This window comes from Lissotriton helveticus, chromosome 5_1, assembly GCF_964261635.1.
Source record: "Lissotriton helveticus chromosome 5_1, aLisHel1.1, whole genome shotgun sequence".
Lineage (NCBI taxonomy): Eukaryota > Metazoa > Chordata > Amphibia > Caudata > Salamandridae > Lissotriton > Lissotriton helveticus.
This window is the reverse complement of record NC_136065.1, coordinates 1,338,550,330-1,338,572,988: the sequence shown is the minus strand read 5'-3', so window position 1 is coordinate 1,338,572,988 and position 22,659 is coordinate 1,338,550,330. Positions and strand designations below refer to the sequence as shown.

The window sequence follows — 22,659 nt, the reverse complement described above, 5'->3', positions numbered from 1 at the left end:
TGTTTAGCAGTTAGGAAGGTACAAATTAAGTAAAATATTTTGTAATTCTGAAGTGTGATGGAAACAAAGATTTTAATAGGATCAAAACAAATCAAAACACTGATGTCCATACTTTTGGGTGTAATATAGTTTTATCAGAAAATCTACATGTCTGTGCAAATGTAGTGGCCCTTTCAATGCTAAATGTGCTGTCTGGAAATGATAATGCGCTACCACACGATGATTTAGTTATTAAAGCTAGGTGGATCATGAAAGTGTGTTGTTCTAAGAATTGGGTTGTGGTTCTAAAAAGTTTGGGAACCACTGTTTTAGAAGAATTTATCGTTGAAACATTTTGTAGGTTTTCTGCATGCTAAAACATAGGATTTCACAGGCAGGTTTCTCCATCATATATGTTGGGGATTCTCATAGCAAGGCACTAGTTAGCAATTAAGTGAGAATGATAACAAATTCTTCTTTCACTAAAAAGGTGACCTCCTTAGAGATGACTCAAGAATTGAACCAGCATGAATCTTCAACCAACCAGAATGAATACTACAATTATCAGCCAAACACTGAACAGCAGGTATATGAAAGTAACGTCTGCCTCTCAAGGAGCGATTCACACAGTCACACACCATGTCCAAGGTGAGCTCAGATCTTGAAATGTCACCCTCTCCACATAGGGTGTTCAACAGAGACATTGGCAATGTGGAATGGGTCTGGGCTCCACCTGACATCCCCCACTCCTCAAAATCTTTTTCTTGCAGATAGAATTGGGCTTTGAATGGGCTTGGAAATTGAGCTCACATTCCCATATTGATTAACAAAAAACCTCCACAGCACAATCAGCATGCAAACTCAAATGGCTTGTCTCCCTCCCAAAAATCTTGAGAGATATCGACACATCATTAAACTGTCTTTAACAGTGAGCAAATATATCAACACTGCAGATGATGCCTCCAAGAAAGTCACAAAGCTTTAATGAGTACAGGAAATGCCACAGGGACTTCTATACTAATCTCCCTTTTATGGCTCTGGATTGAATGACTCTTTCAGAGGTGGTCTTGTAGAAATGCAACAAAGACAGCCTTTTTGCAGGTCCCACCTCTTTACATTACCCGGGCTCAAGGTTGTGTCTCCAGAGAACTGGTTTTCTCAACCAGTTCAACAAGCAACAAGGATTTGCCTGAAAGTCCATGTATCCTGCAGAGAGATGACTGCCAATGTACTGGCTCATTTGGAGAAAACAACAACATCTGGGTGTGATTTAGAAGTGGCGCCAATGAGAACTATTCCCTGGTGACCTACCTCCGATACTTTATATGAACAGTTGGAAAGATTCTGTAACTATGGAGGTTGGACCTCAGTGGTTTTAGGACCAGCGGCTGTATCATCAACAACTTACCTCCTGGGTCTTCCGCCTCAGAATAATCTCCTGCTGCCTCTTCTGGGACTCCAAAGCACGGATCTGAAACTGCAACAAGGGAAGAAAAACAGGCAGCTTTAGGAAACTGCAGCTCGACAGAAAGTGAGTGAGCTACCCTGTCAGCAACTAGTTCAGGATTCACGTTTATGTGCCAACCTTCTGTATTTGGCCACAGAATCATCACAAATGTAAGATTATAGTTTTGGCTCCAACGCATGTCCTACTCTGATGGGAGTAAGGCATTGTTTTTGACTTGACAGCCCCAGATATGTAAGCATATTCTAGAACCGAACACCTAAGCGCAGATGGACCAGCAGCCACCTCTTCCAGCACCTTCAGACCCTCAAGGGTGAATAGCTGTGCTATAAAACCCTGATTGACTGATTGATTGATGTAAATTACTCTAACAATCCTTCCAGGATCTGGGACACCATGACAGAAGGCATGATAAAAACATAACTCTGGAGAAACAGCAAAACCTGCTAACCATCATCCAAGGCAAGTGGGCATGGCCTATCTTCGTTTAATGGGGCTAATACAGCAACAGGGGACTTTCAAATATACATAGATCAGGTTTATGGCAAAAAGGGCACTTTAAGCTGCATCGTGTATCACTGTGCATACGTCTCTTCATCAGCCATTAATTCAGGGCACTCTTTCTCAAACTGTACACTCAATGAAAATATAATCACAGGCATTACCACAAAAAAATTATTTAGGAAAAATATTATGAACCATTTCGGCTGATTGGGCCATTTCCAACTGCAAACATGCTTTTACATATGTACAAAACACAAATTGCGATTCGGTAACACGTTACAAAATCACAAAATGTTTTTCCGATTCAGTATTTGGAAGGAGCGTGTTTAGGGCATCTCTTCCAAATACTGATATCTGAATGGATGATGTACAAATGTTTTGCGGCGGAATTATGGTTGCAATGCATTCATATATTACCAATTCCTTTAAGGAGGTGGTAACCCATTCACAAAGGGAAAGGGATCCCAGGGGACCCCTTCCCCTTTAAGAATGTAAAACAAATATTTTTTAAGAGCAGGCAGTGGTCCCACGGATTAAAAAATTAAACTGCAAAGTTAAATTTTTTCTTTTTAAACACATCCCATTATCCTCTCAGGAAAAAGGGTTGCATTAAAAAAAAGAAAAGACTGCTTTATTTAAAACCAATCACAGACATGGTGGTCTGCTGACCTCAGCAGGCACCCGTCCATATGAAGGCTGTGATTCCGAGTGGGTCACAAATTGAGACCTACCTCATTAATATGCATAAGGTAGGTCTATTTACGGCTCACAAGGAATCTCTAATGAAACTTAAAAGAGTTTCATACATAAGGAATTCCGATTTTCAGAGAGAATTGCAATTAAACAAATTGGTATTCCTAATGTTAGCACATCTGGCCTCATATCCATATACATTTCAGAACAGGCAGCATATTTCAAGCCGTTCTGCACTCAAATGGCTGTATACATTTTTTGCACCAAAAAGGATATTCTTGGAATTATTTAAAAATTATTTACATTTATTTTAAAATATGCTAGGATTTTACTTTAAAACAGTCTTCTGCAGTCAACCTTTGTCCAGTGCTAACATCTCTCACTGTGCTTTTTCAGGCCCTTCAGGTTTAACTTGTTGAGAGTTAGGCACTCTAGGGAAGGCCTTCTCACTACTAGACACAACAAATGCTTTCATTAAACCTTAATACAGTCTTAATGATCAGAACTGTTATGATCTAAAAATAGATTTCTACAAAATGTCTTAGATCCCTCACTTCAGTGGTCCATTAGAGTCTTTTCTCTAACCTTGCCCTTTTGCCCTTTCCATCCCAACCTTTCACCATCCCTTCGTTATTGACACAGACCTCCTGTCTGCGTTGCTCTTTCTTTAGCTGTGCGATCTCTCGGTTACGCTTTGTCTCCACCAGTCGCCGCCGTTGCTGCTCCTCCCTCATTTGTTTCATCAGTGATGCCTGTAGAAGGGTAGAACGTCAATAGGGTCTGAACCAAAAGCAGCAGCAGAGCTTATGCCTCAATCCCAGACCTTCAGTTGCCCAATGTGGAACAAACATAGTTTCCATCCAATTGCCCCCAGCATGAAGACTTGTTACAATCACAAAAATATAATACACAGTGACACATACAGTTGAGCAAGCAAAATCATTGGTTCACATTTAGGGGCCAATTCCGATCTTGCTGGGAGAAGGCTCCGTCCGACTCGTGCTCCGGGGCTCCGAGTGCCCGAGTACAATGCGAACAAGCGCTGACTGACACGGGTCGCTCGGAGCCCCATTGAAGTCAATAGGAACCTGTTGTACGACGCCTACATAGACTCCCATTGACGAAAAAGGTACGTTGCGCACAATGGTACCCCCTGTAGTGGGGACGCGTCTGTGCCACCCGCACCATACATGCCTGTGTAGGGGGGGCCCTTGGCTCCCCCCTGTGATCAACTCGTATGACTACGGGTGAAGGGGTTTCCGGCGCCGACCCCCAAAGTCCGCTTCCCAGAGCGTTTACGTGTCAGGGATCCGGCTGTCCGAATCGTGCATCGTACTGGCTCGGTCGAAATCGCCTCCATTGCACGGCACGGTTTGCTTACGAATGAGACGTACGGAGCGGTTCAGACCCGGAAACAATTCGGTGGGCGATTTTGCGTTTCTCGCATCGTACTTTCTCACTCGTACAGCTGTACGAGTCGGTCGGAAAACACGCCTGCGGCTCGTACCTTTTCCAGCCAGATCGCCTTCGGCGCACTTCCAAGCAAGATCGGAATCGGCCCCTAAATGTTTTACATGTACACCGGTGACGTAAGTACACAAATACCAGGGTTAAGAGGGCATCAAACTCACCTAGACACCACTGCTCCTCATACTGTTACAACAATACAGTCACAGATATGTTGCACACTGATTCACATAAGCAATACCACAAATATTACAGTGTCAATAAAAACATAGTTTTACATATAGGCCACATTTAGGCCCTCAATCGTCTAATATAAAGCTATTTCTCTGCCCTGTCATATATTCCTCCTGGCTTTTGGCAAGTAGATAGTTATATTTAGGACCTAGTTTCCAAAGGGCAGCATTTTTTTTAGGAAGAAAACCATTGAAAACGTCTGCTATTGTGCAGCTGAGAGTGTCAGATTGAAGACAGCCTTTCTTTGACAGCAGTCTAAAAACTTTACATACATACAACTTGTATCCTACAGAGTTAATTCTAAAGAATGACAGCCATTTCACTATCAGACACAACACTACTATTTCTTACTACTAGAAACACAAGCCAAAATGGCAACTTACCTCGTAAGGCAGACTTTACTTCAGGACATCTGTCAACACAAAATACCATAATACTACAGTAACAGTGCTGTCTGTCCACTGTCTCTCACTCTCTCTCTGCTGGAACTTTGGGGCGTGTTGCAGGCCTCAACCTTAGCTTCATTGACCATAATAGATATGAAACATAAATCCCCACATCAATCCAAAATATTTGAAAGTTATTTCTCTCAAACAGTGTAACAAATTAGAATTCTTTAAATTGTTTCAGAAGCCTATCTACAACTGCATTTCATCTCTATTCATAATCTCACCATGTTTTTCACAGCTTCTTACCTTTGCTTTTTTCATCTCTGCCACCTCTGACTGAAGCTTTTTCAACTCCCGCTCGTAGCGTGACTGATTCTTCAAGAGCCGTGCATGCTCCTTCTGGGCCATTTGGAGTTTTTGAAGGTCCCGGTTCATCTCCTTCAAACGCTTCTCATAGTCTGACTTGATCTTGTTGGCCTTTTCCTCTGTGTAGCATTCCATAGAGCCTACAGTTTACAAGGGAATACACGTTTATATTAGACAGAGAAAAATAACAGAAAGAAATTGCATAAATACAATGTTCCAGGGATGCCAGAGGAAAGAGAAGCTGTGAAAGTGGAATACAGAGTTGTCAAACAGCTAGGCCGGCAGGGCCCCGCTGCAAACCTGTTACCCTAAAAAGCACATATCATAGCTATCAAGTGTAACATTACTTGCAACAAAATGTAAAAGTACATTGAAGTAAACCCTTTTCTGTTTACTTAAATTAGAAAGTGAGGTAATTTTTGGTTTCGTTAGAGAAAAAATCAAAACTATTAAAAAAAACGTTCTGCTATACTGTACACTCTCTTTAACAACTTCCTATTTACTGACCTTTTGTTTGTTCTCAAAGTTTCTTTCTCTGTTTTCCAATCTTTTTCTATCACCTAGTACTGTCTATTTAATTGCTATCAGTAGAGTATCCTGTTATTTTTCAGTTGCATTTGCACAATAAAAATGTTTCTAGTCAAATACAATATCAGCAATTAGGAAATAATACTTCCGGTTAACATGTTGTTATGGAATTTGTAAGTTGATGTTTCTTCTATTTTTTCTACCAGTTGTAGTGAGGAAAAGACTGCACTATTTTTCAGAAATGTATAATAACAATTCTGCTTGAGAGAGATATTGGGTCATTTTTCAACTGATAATGAACCTTGGATCCTTCATAAACCTAGCTCTGCCACACCAGAGGAAGAAGTCAAAATCACTGCCTTGCAGAACTCAGCAAAATCTTTTGAGTCAGCACTGCAAACCCACGGCCTGGCTTTATACAAGATGTTGCACTTTTCTGGCGTGAATATATATACTGCTGTCCTTGAGCTCCCTCGCCTATCTCATGGGGTATTTTGAGACCTCTGTCACAGTTTAGTAAAATAGCGTTGGGGGGTTAGCTTTCTGCAACTCACTCATGCTGCTCCATTCTTGGCGATGTATAACTTCTTCACTTATTTTCACAGCACTAAGGAGCTGCAGACTACAAACACATCTGAATCCCGATAGCACCCAAATAAAGACCCTAAAACCTGGTTCAAGATGGTTTAGCTGCACAATCTTACTCCATGTTTAGATCTCAACTGAAAATAAGTGTATTCAGGACTTAATTTTGACGGTATGTTTCCTGAATATCAAATCCAAATATTGTTTGGCCATATTATCTATGTCAAAATATCTGTAGTACAAAAATATTGAGATTTTAAATATTATGGGTAAGTGTATATTTATTTCTAATATTGTGGATTTAATATAGTTTTTATGTGTTTCAGATTTTGTTAATATATTTTTAATGAATATCGAAATATATGTTACGTTATTGCTTTTTTATGTAATAATTGTCTATATATGTTATTTTTGGGGGTTTTGAGCGTTATTGTTGAAAGTGGTGGGTAGTGTTTCTTTTCAAGAAGTGTCTATTTGTTTTGCAAAGTATTATTTTTAAATATAATTATCATTGAATCTTAAAAATAAATAGGTTTCTTACTTTTTATGCTTTTTAATATGCATTTATTTTAATTATTAACAACATCATATAAATTAAATACATTGGCATTAATTAGTAATTATGTGCATAAATGTGTTCAAATTAAATTATTTTGTAAAACCTACTGGCATTCTAGAATTATTCCATTTTATTTGTTTATATTTTATTTTGGCTTCTGAGTTTAAAAACATTAAATATTATGTACGCAACATAATATTAGAGAACAAATATTAGGATAATAAATGTAAAAATATTTCTACATTCATTTATGTAATTTGTAGACTACACCTAATTAAAAATTACATTTGTGGGATTGTTTTTAAGTTTTTAATGCATATACATTAAATGTTTTAAAACATGTTTGCAGTTAGAGTAATGATTTTGCCCTCAATGTGTGTTGTACTGGAGTTAGAATAGTAATTCTGAACCATCCCCCTCCCCCAAGATGTATGAACCTTCTCTAATATTAGATTAGTAAATTGGACCCTCACCCTCAATTACATGCACTTTCCCCAGTGTTCTTGTGACTGGTCCTAGAACTGTAAATCTGAACCCCCACATTTCCAATGTTTGTAGGGCTGACATTAGAATAGTAAATCTGCCCCACTCAAATGTATACATTTTTCTCAATGTTAATTTTAATGGAGTTGGAACAGAAACTCTTACCCCTCCCCAAAACGTATTCCCTCACCTTCCATAATGTAAGTATGACAGTTTTTAGAATAGAAAATCTAACATGCCCTCCTGTTCACTCGATTATATGCATTTTCTCCAATATTTGTGGGGCTGAAGATGTAATATCAAATATGACCATCCACAAATATATTAACTTTCCTTAATGTTAGTAGGATTGGGGTTAGAAAACTAAACATGACTCACCCCTCCAGTTATATGCATTTTAGCAAGTGTTTGTGGGTTTGAGGTTAAAATAGTACATCTGACCTCATCCTCACTTACCCCTACAAATAATTCCATATTACCAAAGTGTTGCAGTCCCGAGAGTTCTGTGGTGCTATGGACGTTTGTTGAGAGATTTGCATGATGGAAATTAAGCAATCTGAAGCAATTACAATGAGAAGGTAAGAAGAGGAGGGTGTTCACCAGCTATTTGAGATGTATTATGGGACTCAAGTCTTATTAAATCCGATCTTTGGACATACATTTTGAGCTGCTCTGATGGTGACATTTCCTGGTGTCACATATTTATAAGGAAGGAGTGGTATGGCTCTGTAAAAGAAGATTTAACTCCAGCAAAGTCTGTCATAAAGTATTGGCATAGGACTAGTGTAAAGGTAATCTTGCCCCAATTGTTGTGTTGGGCAAAATAAATTATCAGTCAGAGGTCCTGAAGAAGGTGGTCAAGAGAATTGAGTATACACCAAGATGTACGTTGGCCAAGGTTGTTTAGCAATTCCAGGCCAAGACACACAAGCAGAAGACTAAAGGGAGTGGCCTCCTTGTTGGGCTACTTAAGGATACTCTCGGATTTTGGGAAATGTGTGTTTGGAGTGTGTATGATTGTGATGGTCAGGTATGAATGAGAGGTAATGAATAGCAAGTGGGGTGGTTTGAGATATATTTTGTAATCTTTGTTGTTATTTAAATTATATATTTCTTGTGGTATAAAGAAGAGCAATCAGGAGGTTTTTATGAAAAATAAGAATAATATGAAAACATGTTTCACAATATGTTTTTAAAAATATGACATGTTTGTAAACGAAAGTAATTTATGAATAATGGAATAATTATGTGAAAGAGGTTTCTGTGTCAGTGACTATGTTGGATTAATTTCCTGTCTCAATGAGGAAAGGTTAAGCAGGAATGTTTATTCATAATTGATGATTGCCAGCACAAACCTGATGCATTTGAAAATATAATGCTGCTCTGTCCTACGTTTAAGACTCTGATGGTAAAATATGTGAAAATTGGTATTGATTGAGAATAGTATCCACACTGCCAGTGGCGCCTTTGGATTCTGATGTCAGTTGAATTTAGAGAGGATTGCTTTAGTTGACCTATTTGTAATGCATTTAGAAGGTTCTGACATGATTCACAATATTGTATTATTGTTATATGGACAATTCTATCTAATAAACTGTATTTATTTAAAACAAATATATGCACTTTCTCCAGTTTTTGTGGGGCTGGATTTAGAAGAGTAAATCTGCCTCTGCACTTTGCCCAATAATCCTGAAACTGGAGTTAGCATAGTAAATCTGATCCCTTTTACCCCTTATAAGTACACTTACCCCAAAATTTATAGGACTGAGTTAGAATAGCAAAACCGACTTCCTACCCCAAAATACACACATTCCACAACGTTTGTAGGAGTGGAAATAGAATATTTAAACTGATTTCTTCCCCTTTCACACACATATGCACTTTCCCAATTTTAGTTGGATTTGAGTTGAATAGTAAATCTGACCTCCCCCAATTATATCCACTTTCCTTGTTTGCTGGTTTGGAATTAGAATCCTAAATCTGACCCCCAAAATATCTATTGTTTCACCTATGCTTTTTGCACTGGATGAAGAATAGCAAATCTCATCCCTACATTAAATTAAATATATTTTCACAATGTTTGTAAGATTTACTCTAAAGGAATATTTTTACAGTTTTATTTTTGGACTGAGTTTTATAATTATATTTTAGATGTGTATGTCATGTATTGAAGAATTTAAAAAGTGTTGATATTGATTTGAATATTATTTAAATTATTTAAAATTAATATGTGTTGAGGTGTCTAATGTAAAATGTTATATTTATTAACTTTCAAATGTTTTAAATGCATGTTTTTTTCATTAAATGACAATAATTTGTTTTGTGAAAAACCGAAATTATGTATATTTTTGCAGGTATTCGATGTTATTTATATAGTATGATCAAAGAAAGGTGTGTTACATATAATTATACATCTTAAAACTTCAATTGTATTTATAATTGTTTTTATTAAATATGAAACATACATTTAAAAGTTAGATTTTCTAAAGGAAATTAGAAATAAAGTTAATTTGCTTACTTTTGTTTTAAAAATTACTTTTATATGCGATATGTAATTCTGAAACAATTGACATGTTTAAACCTTTATCACCATTAATTAAAAGTTTATATTTTAATTATCTTAATATTTTGTAACACTATAATTTCATAGTAGATATTTTGTTAGATCCAAAGTTATTTTAAAAATACTATCTTATTAATAGATATTATTTTGGTAGCAGATATGTTTATGCTTTCTATGCAATTTACAGACTATATTTTGGTAGTAGATATTTTAGTCATTTATTTTTAAGTTTAGAACGTTGTTAAATTGGTAGTAGATATTTTTACATCAATATGTTGGTACATAGATATGTTTTAGTAGATACTTCAGACTAAAAATAATTTTAGCTTCAGACTATGCGGTTATGGCAAAAGATCAAAATCCTTGTAAAGAGCAGTGTTTTTTGTCCTAATCATGCATCTAATTGTTAAGTAATGGACAATAGTTCCATCATCAATTTGGAAATTAATCTCAGGAGACGTGATAATCTTCGTAAAACTAGTAAGATTCTACCACCAATGTGATCTCATATAGCCCAAAATGCTATATTTTCCATAGTGTTATTCATGTCTCCCAATATGTGAAAAGTCTTTATAAAACTATCTGCAACCATCAGTTATGTGGCAGCAACCCCCGTTCCCTTGGCAGCATTTTGTGGTGGGACACAAAATTATAGGGCCTCCCTGCAGAATGTGATGAGGGGCCCGTGCGTATCTCATACTTCACAAATCTTTATTGGTCTTTAGCTCAATAGGGGCCCCCTATAGGTTTGAGGGATCCCCTGTGCTTCAGGGTTGGCACGGCCTCCATTCACCCCCGGCCGCGTTGTCCATCAACCCCTTTGTGTGGGATTCTCTGAGTCATTTTAAGGCTGATATTTCCAGGGCAATCAATGACTGCTTCTCAAGATGCCACAATAGTTGGTATGTGACAGCATATGTAAATCTTCTGTCCTCAATATCTTGGATACGGACCATTCATTAGAAATGGTTTAATTCATCTAATGTCGTATAGTTGGAGTAGCATTGAGGTACAGACAACATAACATTCCAAAGCATGGACACATGTTGGTGCTTCTCTAGCCTCAAAGATAAACACCTCTCACCATTTAGCCTGCTCATACAAGCACCTCCAGATGAACACAGTTGAATGTGATGGTGGGTTCTTTCATGAGCCATTCCACTGCTGGTCCACTCACTAATATCCCTTCTGCATGGCTACATTCACATTGATTAATTAAATAATACTTGAATAAATATACCTGCAGCAAATCGTCACTGAAGGAACATAATGTGAAAGAGTGTTATTGTTGTTAATATTCATCAACCAAAAAGCAGACATTACTTTGTATGAGTTTAATCACCCCTCTGCCTACCTCTGATTGCAGTTCTGATCACTTTGGTGGCTCTGACTTCCTTTCATTCAAGGAACCATGTCTAGGTGTCAAAGTGTCTTGTGAGGTATTCTGACTTAGGGCCTAATTACTAGTTTGGCGGTCCACTGGACCACCAAACCTGTGGTGGCGGTGCAGTGGCAGTCGAGGACCGCCGCACCAGCAGTCCTACCATTGTATTACGACTATGGTGGTCAGACCGTCATAGGTCTGCCGCAACTGCCAGGGCTGCCCAATGATGAAGCATGCCGCCGATTTCCGTGTGTGAGGGAAGTTTAACACCCTGGTGTGTTTTCCCACCCATAAATCACAGCGATTACAAGCACAAAGCCCCCCTTCTCCTTGTGTGCGTAAGTTGTTTTAGGAGGTCGAAGTGGGGCGATATTTCCCCCTACCCCTTATCTTTTGTGTGTGGTGTGCTGCAAGAGCCATTACCAGGAACACTAACATGCTCATTGTGTCAGGTTCTGATTAGAGGTGCCTGCCTAGATAGTAGACAAAGACTACAATTCCCAAGATCCTCCACGACAGGAAGTACTTAAAGGACTTGCGCGAGCACTCGGCGCTGCTCCAGAGGCTGCTAAACGGTGCCGGAGAATTTGACACACTGGAGCGGTCTTTTCCTGTTAGTGGGTTAGGACGACGGCGGATAGTTTGTCCGTGTTCCCGTACATTACCCGCTTTTCCTTCGGAGTGTAGAGTCCGTCTCGGCTCGCACTGCCGTTTCCTATAGATCAGCTGTTGGGGGATTCGGAGTGGAACACGGAGGTGGACGAAACCTCCTGTTGCCGTATCCTTTTGGTTCTTGGCTGTTGGGAGATTATCGGAGCGGAACACGGAGGTGGTCGAAACCTCGTGTTGCCGTATCCTTTGGGTTCTTTGCTGTTGGGAGATTATCGGAGCGGAACACGGAGGTGGTCGAAACCTCGTGTTGCCGTGTCTGACATCAAAGACTATTTACTAGGGTGCTTGACTGTTGAGTCTGTTTCTAAAACAGGTGTATCTATATTCATAATTATTACCGGAGCGGGAGTGGTGGACGCAACCACACGCTGCCAGTTTTGACACCAAAGGCATCTGTGTATAGTGGAACTTGATTACCAGAGCGGGAGTGGTGGACGCAACCACAAGCTACCGGTTTACTTATTATTCCCTTAATTAACGGAGCAGATGAGGTATTCTCTGCCTCAGGCTTCCGTGGACTATAAAAGGAATACATTAGTTATTTTTCATTTATAGGGAAGTGGTGTTTGGTATAGTACTTTTGAACTGAGATAGTCTCTACTTGCCATTTACTTACCATCATTTGTTTTGTTCTTCTGGGAATTTGAACCTATCTGTTTATCATGAATACCAGAATCCATATTACAAAGACTTGCTTCTGCAGGCTATGGTATGCTATAGAGCACACACTGTTTTCTATATAATAGTAGGGAGCACAGATATTCTAGGTATTACAAGTGATATTTTTCTTACCTTACAGGAACTACATGTATATACACTACTTAGGCTTGACTGCAACCAAGGTTTACACCAATCATTTCACAGGAATGCAAAACTAGCGAGAATTCATGAGAGTAGGGGTGTGTTTGACATTAGTTATATTGTTTGCTATTGTTTTGTCATTTCAGGTTCTTGTACCTGATGACCCTTCCCTTCCCTTTTTTCCCTCGCCTGATAGCTCAAACACCCTGTATGATATTCAGGGTGTTGGTGACGTCAGGAGGTGGACCCTTATTACGACGTCCGGATCCTGCGGAGCAAAATCTGACACGTTGCACTTTGCTGAATCTCTTGATTGTGATTTTGTTGTAGCTCTGTCGGTACTTACTGAGGTTCTGCAGCACGCGGTCTCGCTCCAGCTGTGTGTCGCGGATCTTGTTCTGCAGCAGGATCAGCTTCTCCTCATATTGCTGTTTCAGGGTCTGCAGGCGTCGCTGGCTGTTCTCCAGCTCGTCTATCAGTTTCTGCTTGATCTCAATCTCACAGGTCAGGTCTGCCAAATCAGCCTGGAGGTTGACTGCTGCAACAAGAGGAATGTAAGCAACAACATATTCCCCCACTTTTACCCTCTCCATAAAAGTCATATATTTATCTGTTCTGCCTATGTGACAATGTGGAGAAAGACGATCCTAACAACTCTTCACTCTTGACCGCCTTCATCCTGAGTCCCCACACACTGCAAAGACAGCAGCTCTTTCTCCACACCTTTCTCCACACCCAGTGACCCTCTCATACCTCACGACACATCCCTTGCTTATTACATCCTTTTGCATGTCTCGCTTCATTTGCCATGTCACTCTTTCGGCTGCATTTCCACACCTACAGTGTTTTAATGTGCACAATGGGGTAATACTACAGTAGCATCCATGCAAATGGCACTACCCTGAACAATTATAGTTTTTCTTTTGCTAACAGCCTTTTTAAATGAATTGTTGTTACTTTTGGGGAGTGTCTTTTTAAAACTTCAATGGGCCCCTTACTCTCTCACCAGGTCTGCCATCAGCAAAGTTTAGAGTGGCAGATCTGCTTCCATTTTGGTGCCCTTCTGTGTGGGGTTGCCATGTAAACACTAATGGTCTTGCATAGAAAACCCAAGAAATGTCTTGAACGTGCAGGGATTACTCCGAAGACATCTAAGACTTTTCATCTTGGAACATACACACAAATAATTGGTACATTTCCCAGGCCCACGTGGTCGTTGGTTGGTGGAAAACGAAACAGGAGTAAAGGAGATAACGTTTCTTGGGGCCAAAGACAGGGGGACTAGAGTCAGGATGGGCGATGAGACAATCAGGCAGGAGTAGAGGAGACGACACAGGGAGGGCGTCCACTCAGGTTTTCTTTCCCAAGTAGCTCCTGCTGCACTTGAGCGGAGTACTTCATGAAAACTCCTCCCCAACAATGGGAAACCCGAGGAGGAGCTTGGCGGGCATCCGAGATGGCCGCGTGAGCCCAGCGCTCCCCGGACCCCCGCCGCTCCCGGCTTAATATCCTGCTTTAATCCTGATTTCTTGCGAGGATTCATATAGAGGACGTTGGGCTGATCCACCTGGACCCTTCAGAAACTGATTTGGACATCGGGTGCCTGAATTATGTTCGATTGAACTTTTGGGCTCCGCCCCCGAAGTGCGCCCGGGACTGGGTGAGGTTCGGTGGCTGTCTTGGAGTTGAACAACAACGGCAGGGGGATTAGTCTTGTGAGTCCCCCTCTTAAGTTTCGGTTTCGTTTCTGCCTCGGACTGGGACATTGGTGAGAGGGTCGGGCCAGAGCTGCGGCCGGGACACACGTAGGTTGTCTGGCCCTTGGCTGCACTGTTCCTGGAGTGGGCTGCCTCTATCCTGGTGATACCCCTCTTGAAGTCCTTTGGTCCCGGGGCCTCCATTTCTGGTGCCCGGTCCGTCGACCCTGGTGACATTACTCGTGACGCATCTTCAAAATGGCGGGCAGAGGGGACCGAGAGACGCGCAAGACGAAGACACCTCTGCGCGGGGGTCCGGTTCAATCTAATGTTATGGATCGTTATACCCACTCTAAGGGGTCCCCCGGAGCTGCCCTGTCCGGTCCTACTGCGTCGGACCAAGTAACGGATGCGTCGACGGAGCCCTCCTTGCTGGACATCATGGGCGCCATTTCTGGCATGAGGGAATCCATAGGCCAACAGTACGAAACTTTGGCCCACAAACTTGACATTGTGGCAATTGAGGTGAATTTGATTCGAGCCGATCTCTCCAAGACGAACGAAAAGGTGAAGTCGTTGGATATCAAATCTTCCAGCCTCACGACGGACGTCTCTGATATTCAGACGGAGATTGGCAATCTCCGTAGGGTGAATGATTTCATGACCCGGCGCTTGGAGGATTTTGAGAACAGGGCACGTCGCTGTAATGTTCGCGTGGTTGGTGTGCCGGAGAATCCAGAACCCCACTCGGTTGATCTCCTGGTTGAAGACCTTATCCAGAACCACCTTTCTCCGTCTGGCCTTAGTAAATTTTTCGCAGTGGAGCGCGCACATCGTGTTCTGGGGGGCCAGGGCAAGCCAGGCGCCCCGCCGAGACCTATTGTTGCAAAGCTTTTCCACTACAGAGATCGGGACGCTATCCTGCAGGCCTCGCGGGTGAAGGGCCCGGTAGCCTTTGAAAATGCCACGGTGAACTTTTATCCGGACTTTTCCCAACAGGTCCAGAAGCAGCGTATGGGATTTCGTGGTGCCAAGAAACGTCTTAGGGACTTGGGGATGCGTTACGCAATGCTCTTTCCGACCAGGCTGCGGGTAGAGTATAATGATCGAACTTTCTTCTTTGATCGGCCAGATGCTGCGAATGACTGGCTGGACTCCCTGCCTAATCGTCCTCCTGAGACTGAGTCCGAAGCCCACCCGGGCGGTGCTGAAGGTGGTGTAGAGAGCTGAACGTTTCGTCTTTGACTGCTGCCTTGTTTTGTATAACTGGTCCGGGGATGTAAGCCTATGTTCCTCTATCTCATTTGTGTTTTGATGTATAGTCTTCTTCTCGCCATTGGTTTGATCGGGGGGCGGGTGGGACGGAGCCTTTCCTCCTCCGGGGTCTTTGTGTAGAATAGGGGTTATTGGGCGACAGGCACACTGCAGGTTGGGGGGGCTTTTTAGCTTTTTGCAGGGGTGCAGGGTGGGGGGTGTTTTCTTGTTATTTGGGGGGTGGGTGGTTGGGAAGTTCGTTGTTTGTGTGTTCTGTGTTCAAGGCGACTTTATTCTGTATTTGAATTGCTTTTTGTGGTCATGCTCATTGGTGGGGGGTTTGGGCTTTGTCGGGTGGGATGGGGGGTAGCGGGTTGCGATTTGTTTCGTGGAACGTTAACGGTCTGGGTGATCGTATCAAACGAAGTGTGGTGTTGAAATGTATACGACGTTTATCCCCTGACATTGTTTTCCTGCAGGAGACTCATTTGATAGGCAATGTTTGTCACGCAATGAATAGGTGGGGCTATCGCCTCGTAGCACATTCGGGGTTTACCTCGGGTTCCAGGGGTGTGGGTATCCTTATTCGGGCTTCCCTCCCCCTGGCTATTGATGATGTTATTCAGGATGACCGGGGGCGGTTTGCTGTCCTTGTGGGTCGATATGAAGGCCGTGCCCTCTCCTTATTAACTGTATATGTGCCCCCCGGTTTGCAGACTTCTACCTTTTCAGATTTGGGCCGTGTCTTGTTGGACCTTCCTGATAGTACTCTCTTTCTGGCTGGTGATTTTAATTCGGTAGTCTCTGGCCTCCATGATCGCCACCCCCCTAGGGATACCTGGCGGCTCAGCAGTGGTTGGGTGGCTTTTTGGATACCTTCGGCCTGGTGGATTGCTGGAGGCTTTTGCATCCTACGCAGCTTCAGTACACCTTTCACTCTGGTGCCCATGGGAGTCTGTCTCGGCTGGATTATTTCCTGATGCCTGCGGCTCAGTCCCCGGCGGTGCGTGAGATTGTGCACATGCCCAGGAGTATCTCTGACCACTCTCCGCTCTGGCTTCGTTTTGAGGTTGGGGTGGAGGCAGTGGGCAGGGTGGCTCCCATTAATCCGTGGTACCTTACCTCCCCCGAGACCCGCACCCTTTTGCTTAAGTCCTTGGACTCGTGTTTTCAGGATAACGAGGGGTCGGTTTCATCTGCTGTGTCCCTCTGGGAGGCCTTTAAGACCGTGATTCGTGGGCAGGCCCTCTCCCTTATTGTTGAGGCTAAGAGAGCGAGGAATAGAGAGGTGGTTGATCTTGAGGGGGAGATTTCTGCATTGGAGGAGGGTTTGGAATCTGGTATCACGCCTGAGAAGCTCCATGCCCTGGGTCTGAAACAATTTGCTTATAAGTCCTTGGTCACGGATGCCGCCAAAGTGATGTTTCGGGAGCAACAGGGACGTTTGTATGATGTGGGTGATAAAGCGGGTAAATTGCTGGCGTGGCTGGATAAGAAGGAGAGAGCTAATCGTGTGGTACCCGTGATTCGGTCTACGTCGTCTTCACGGCGCGATCGCGAGGGCGGGGCTTCTGACGGAGCCGGCCATTTTGGCATCGTTGGATGCTTCCATGGCCTTCGACACGGTGGAGTGGCCTTATCTTTGGGCGGCTCTTGAGAAATTTGGTTTTGGCCCTGAGTTTATTGGTTGGGTCCAGTTGCTGTACGCGGCACCTCTGGCGCAAGTAGTGGTGAATGGTAGGGTCTCGGCTCCTTTCACCCTTGGCAGGGGTACCCGTCAGGGATGCCCCTTGTCTCCGTTACTGTTTGCTCTCGCCTTGGAACCATTGGCTGCCTGGCTTCGGTGGGAACCGTCTCTCAAGGGGATTCGCTGGTCTCCGGACTTTGAGGACCGCGTTTCGCTTTACGCGGACGATATCCTTTTATATCTCACCTCCCCGCGTAAATCTCTGTCTGTTCTGTTTGACGTTCTTGCTTCTTTTGGAGCCAACTCGGGCCTCGTTATTAACTGGACCAAGTCCTGTGTATATGTTCTTTCGGGGGTTTTGCCCCCCTTGCCGAGCAGACTTCCTATCCAGGTGGTCCAGTCGGGTTTCAAGTATTTAGGGATTTTTATTACGTTGGACCCGACGCTCCGCTTTGAGCGTAATCTCCTCCCACCGTTGCTTAGACTGCGCTTGGATGTGGCCCGCTGGCGCAAGCTTCCTTTGTCTCCTCTGGGCAGGGCGGCCCTGTTTAAAATGATGTCCTTGCCGCGATTCCTTTACGCGCTTCACAACTCCTATGACGCTATTCCTAAGACCTATTTCCAAGAGATTGAGAGTCTTCAACCGCAATTGATATGGGATGGGCGACCGCGTATCGCACTGGCAAAGCTCACCATCCCCTGGTATGACGGGGGCATGGCGCTCCCCGATATCAAGCGATATTACTGGGCTTCCCAGTTGTCTGCCATTAATCACGTGATGTTTTCCCCGGGTCGTAATCCTGCATTCGAGATGGATAGACTCCAGCTTCCGGGTGGGGACTTTGCTAGAGCGCTTTATTCCCGATCGGCCGGGCGCCATCTTGTGGGCCCATCCAAGATTGCAGTAACTGTATGGCGAGCTGCGAATGTGAGTTTGGGGTGGGAGGATCGATTGACGTTGGCGACGCCGCTTTATGCCTCGGAACGTTTGGGCGGACTCTGGTCTACCAAGGGTTTCGACCGCTGGGATGTGATTGGGATTTGTAAGGTGGGTGACGTGTACTCGAACGGTTGTGTGAAGTCGTTCCAGGCCCTCCAGGCGGAATATGGTTTGAGTGGTAGGGAATTTTTTCGCTACCTGCAGGTCCGGCACGCCCTCTCCTCAGTCTTGGTTCCTGATGAGGCCCTGCCTGAATCTTCCCCCCTCGAGGACCGTGTCCTTGATGGGCATCTTCCCGATAGCACTATTTCTCTGATTTACAAGAAATTGATTAATAATCGGGCGGACTTACTGGTCCGACTTCGGGAGGCTTGGGTTGGCGATGGGTTGGTACTGGACGACGAGGATTGGCAGTCGGCACTCTCTTCTCCCAAGGAGGTGGCCATTCCCGCCCGTCTCCGTTTGGTTCAACTTAAGATTCTTCATCGAGTCTATGTCACTGGTCCGCGTCTGGTTACGATGGGCTTTTCTTCGGATGGGCTATGTAAGCGTGGATGTGGTTTGAGTGCGACTTTTTTACATATCCTTTGGGAGTGCCCAGTTGTAGCTGCTTACTGGACTGCTGTGCTTGAGGTGATGACTGCTGTAACGGATGTGGCCCTGCAGCCTGAGCCTCGACGATGTCTGTTGAATGTGTGGGAGCCCACTGACTACTCAGTGGCCCAGACCAGATGGGCTACCCTTGGTTACATGATTGCGAAGCGGGATGTCGCGCAACTCTGGGGCGCTTCCAGGCCCCCTGAAGTCTCGAGGTGGGAGGACAACATGGACTGGTCCATGTTTCGTGAGAAGACGGTTTATGTGGCCAGGGGCAGACCCAGGGCGTGGACGAAGGTTTGGGGCCAGTGGAATGATTATCGTGGGGGTATTTGCGCCCCTCCCCTTGTAGACACTGCTGAGATTGTCCTTTCTCCCTAGACTAGCGTTCCCGGAACCTTTCCATAAGGTTTTTTATACTTCCGGTTCTCCACGCTGCCCCCCCCCCTCCCGACTTGATTGGGGCCTCCGGGCTCTGGGTGTGTTCTCCTGATCGTGGACCGTCCCCTCCGTTCTTTGGGCTGACCTTAATTATCTGCATTCGCCTTTTAGTGTTTGTTTTTCTTTTTGTAAAAATAAAAATACGAATTGTTCTGTGATATCTGTAGAGTAATGCTTTGTACTCGAGCTGTGCCTAACCACGGGTGTACATTTTTATTTCATGCATTGTGCCTTGTTATTAGCGGCCAGCCTGTGAGGTTGTAGGCCCATTCTTGTACTTTTCTATGCTTACTCCAATAAAGGTTTTTGAAAAAAAAAAACAAAAAAAAAAAAAACAATGGGAAACCCATGACCTAGCTGCCACTCTTTATGGATTTAGATTCTACTTAAAAAGAGATCTTGCCTTATTAATGTCTATAATACATGCAGGTAAATCCGTTATAGATCCCTGGTTATGTGCTACTGCTTAAAGAAAAAGTGAATCTTCACTTCATCTGTGTGCAAGGATTAGGCATTTCTTTGTTCCCCAGAGGTCTTGTGTCTGTTGTAGCCACTCATCAATGGATGGTCTTCAGCATGAATAAGCCTTATGAGTGCCAATGTCCACATGTACAGATGTATCTATATGATGCATACTATAAACGTATGTGTCCCTATGCATACAAGCAGATAAATTAAAAAAAACATCACTATAACAAAATCGGATGTCAGAGCCCTGGTAATTAGAATAAAAATTGTAATGTCCTTCCTAAAGTAATGAGAGTCGTTTTTTAATTTTATATTCCATTCCTTGGGGCGACTATATGGGGTCCGCTGATCTCCTATTGTACCGAGGTCTAGGGAATTATTACAAGTTCCGGTTTGGCAGATGTTAATGATTCATCTAGGCAGTGGTGGGTAGATTTCCTCTGGAGACTTTAAGACCCATGTATTCAGCAAAGGAGTTTAAAGATAATACATTTTTGAGCTGACAGCCAATGAGGAGATAAACTCGCCCCAGAGATGATCTCCAATCTTTTGATATTAATAGTCAGATGGCATGGGAAGGTGGACCTGAATGGTTTCACCTGGAATGACATCATGTACAGTCATGTGGAAAAAAATGTAACAAAATTATTGTCATGTTCTGTTTATTTCTGTTGAAAGGGGTTTGGAAGATGAATGAAGTAATAATAAAAATGATGTTTAAAAGAAAAGAATTATATGGGCATCTGCAGTCTGACCATCCTGCAGTTTCGCAATTTGATATTGGGGAAGCCCCTCAAAAAAGCATCCCTGTAGCTGAGTCTGGAAGATATTAATGTCCCAATTATTATGTCATGGGGCTTCTTACTGATGCATAGAACTGACAGTTTAAGACGTCTATGACAGAAGATGCCTGGTTTACAAACCCACCCTTGATAGTACCTTTAATGACAGTACCGCACCTGTTCATTAATGCTACTGCTCCCTTCACTCACCCTTCTCCTCGGCATCCGACTCAGAGTCCACCAGGCTCTCCTCGCTGCCCGAGTCTTCATCCTCGTCCTCTCTGCCATCCTCTTCTTCACAGCCGCTTTCATCTCGCTCCTCCTCTTCCTCCTGAGCAGCAGAACATGAGATGAGCCATTTTTAATGAGACAGCGAAAGTTCGCAAATCCATACTTTATGAGCAAGACATAGACACGTAGATAGTGACGGCAGAAAAAGACTGCCTGGCCCATCTGGGGTTCCTATTTTCATGCCGTTAAATCATTCTAGCCTGAGTCAGAAAGAAGAAACCACATGCTTAAACAAATTGAAGACAAAACAGCTTCAGGAAAAAAAAACTTGTCATGAAACATTACTGAGTGAATAAAGAATAGTCCAAAATGAGTTCTCTTTTCCCGAACATGGGCAAATGAAAGTGGAAGTTGGTTCCGAAAAGAAGGGCGGCCTGCAGAAAAAAATTAAGTAGAAGCTTCAGACTTCTCGTATTTTTAAATGTAGAAATATAAAACCTGTAAGTGAAAGAAACCACCTTCATGAAGGTGTGCTCGAATTGAATTTTTATTTGGAATCGGAAGGCATGTCTGGTTGCAGTTGTTGTAAGTAATGTAAACTCCAATAAATATATACAAATATATATATTTTAAATAAAGCCTGAAATTGCAGAAACAACACGTTTGGTGTTTCTTTTAGCTATATAAAGACGATGCCTTGCATTCAGGTGCAAAATGTAATAAAAACTAAAATATATTTTTACCTGCTTCTTACATCAGGAAATGCGCCCGCGCTGAGCACGCTGCCTGATGCCTGCTAAGGGGAAGGCCTACTATATTTCCCCATAGAAGCATATGACAATAGAAATAGTCATTCAACCGTTGCAACACACCGGAAGGAAACAAGCTGGATCTAAGGCTGGGATTTTTTTGGGCGCTTAAAAATGCGTGTTCGTAAACAAATACTAAATGTTTTAAACCCGTATTGTTGGCAGCAACCGTCTGCATTTACACGCCTTAAAAGGATGCAGACGTAGCCTATCACCCATTGATATAATAAAAGATACGGAGAGAGCGAGGCCCAATGGGAAGGCGTCATCCATCGCTTTCGTTACAGTTTATTTATTAAAATCATCCCAAAAATCTGGGGGCATATTATCAAAGACCGATAAAAACGGCGATAATGGGCTTGAAAATACGCCCTTGTTAATTCCCATAGAAGCCCATGTTCTTGTGTTTTCCTGCCGATAAAACGGCGATCATTTTAACACCGGTCCTTGATAATATGCCCCCAGGTTATTTATTTAAAGTGCAGTCTGAAGTCTTGGCATATTACTAACATTGTGCCTTGAATATTACGCAGTAGTAGGTCAACGATGCTACAATACAAAGCGCCTGGAAAGAAAAAATAGAGGCCTTTATTTCATTGGTTCGATGCACGATAAACATAACCGGTCTCACTTATTGTATTCTGGACTTGTATTCTCCCCCCAGGTTTGACTCGATCACACATTTCGCAAACTTCGAATGCTGTCAACGCCTGTCATCTTTTAATGGGAGACTGTGTGATTAGGTAAGGGAGCTCGCGCACTACATATAAGTGGCCAGATGGTGGCAGTTGAGGACCAAATATTGTAAGGGAGCTTCGTCGAAAGAAGATAAATCAGAAGCCGCATCTGTGTGATACATCAATCTAAAATGCAATTAAAAAAGACACCTGGTTAAGTTTAGTTTCATGGTAAGAATGGGAGTTAAAATAGCTCCAGGAGTTTAACCCACTATCCCAGCAAAGCAGGAAAAAAGAAGTGAGAGCTCAGTCTGTTATTCATAGAATCAAAACTTGAATCGAACGAGCATTGACAATGCGACTGCTCTGGCAAATATTTGAAAGTCACTCAACATTCATCATTG

At 42.9% G+C, this 22,659-nt stretch overlaps 1 protein-coding gene across 4 annotated transcripts in view; it reads right to left on the bottom strand.

The window, feature by feature from the left end:
• Positions 1–22,659, bottom strand: part of KIF21B (kinesin family member 21B) — a 493,467-nt gene that overhangs the window by 139,389 nt on the left and 331,419 nt on the right. For 2 of the 4 annotated variants that reach the window (XM_078644203.1, XM_078644205.1), the window contains exons 13-17: positions 20,749–20,869; positions 13,019–13,210; positions 5,038–5,237; positions 3,286–3,393; positions 1,388–1,456 (exon numbers count right to left, since the gene is read on the bottom strand). In XM_078644203.1, coding sequence (XP_078500329.1) covers positions 1,388–1,456; positions 3,286–3,393; positions 5,038–5,237; positions 13,019–13,210; positions 20,749–20,869 — 690 coding nt within the window. The remainder of the gene's footprint in view (positions 1–1,387; positions 1,457–3,285; positions 3,394–5,037; positions 5,238–13,018; positions 13,211–20,748; positions 20,870–22,659) is intronic. The other 2 variants (XM_078644204.1, XM_078644206.1) reach the window with 1 other exon arrangement.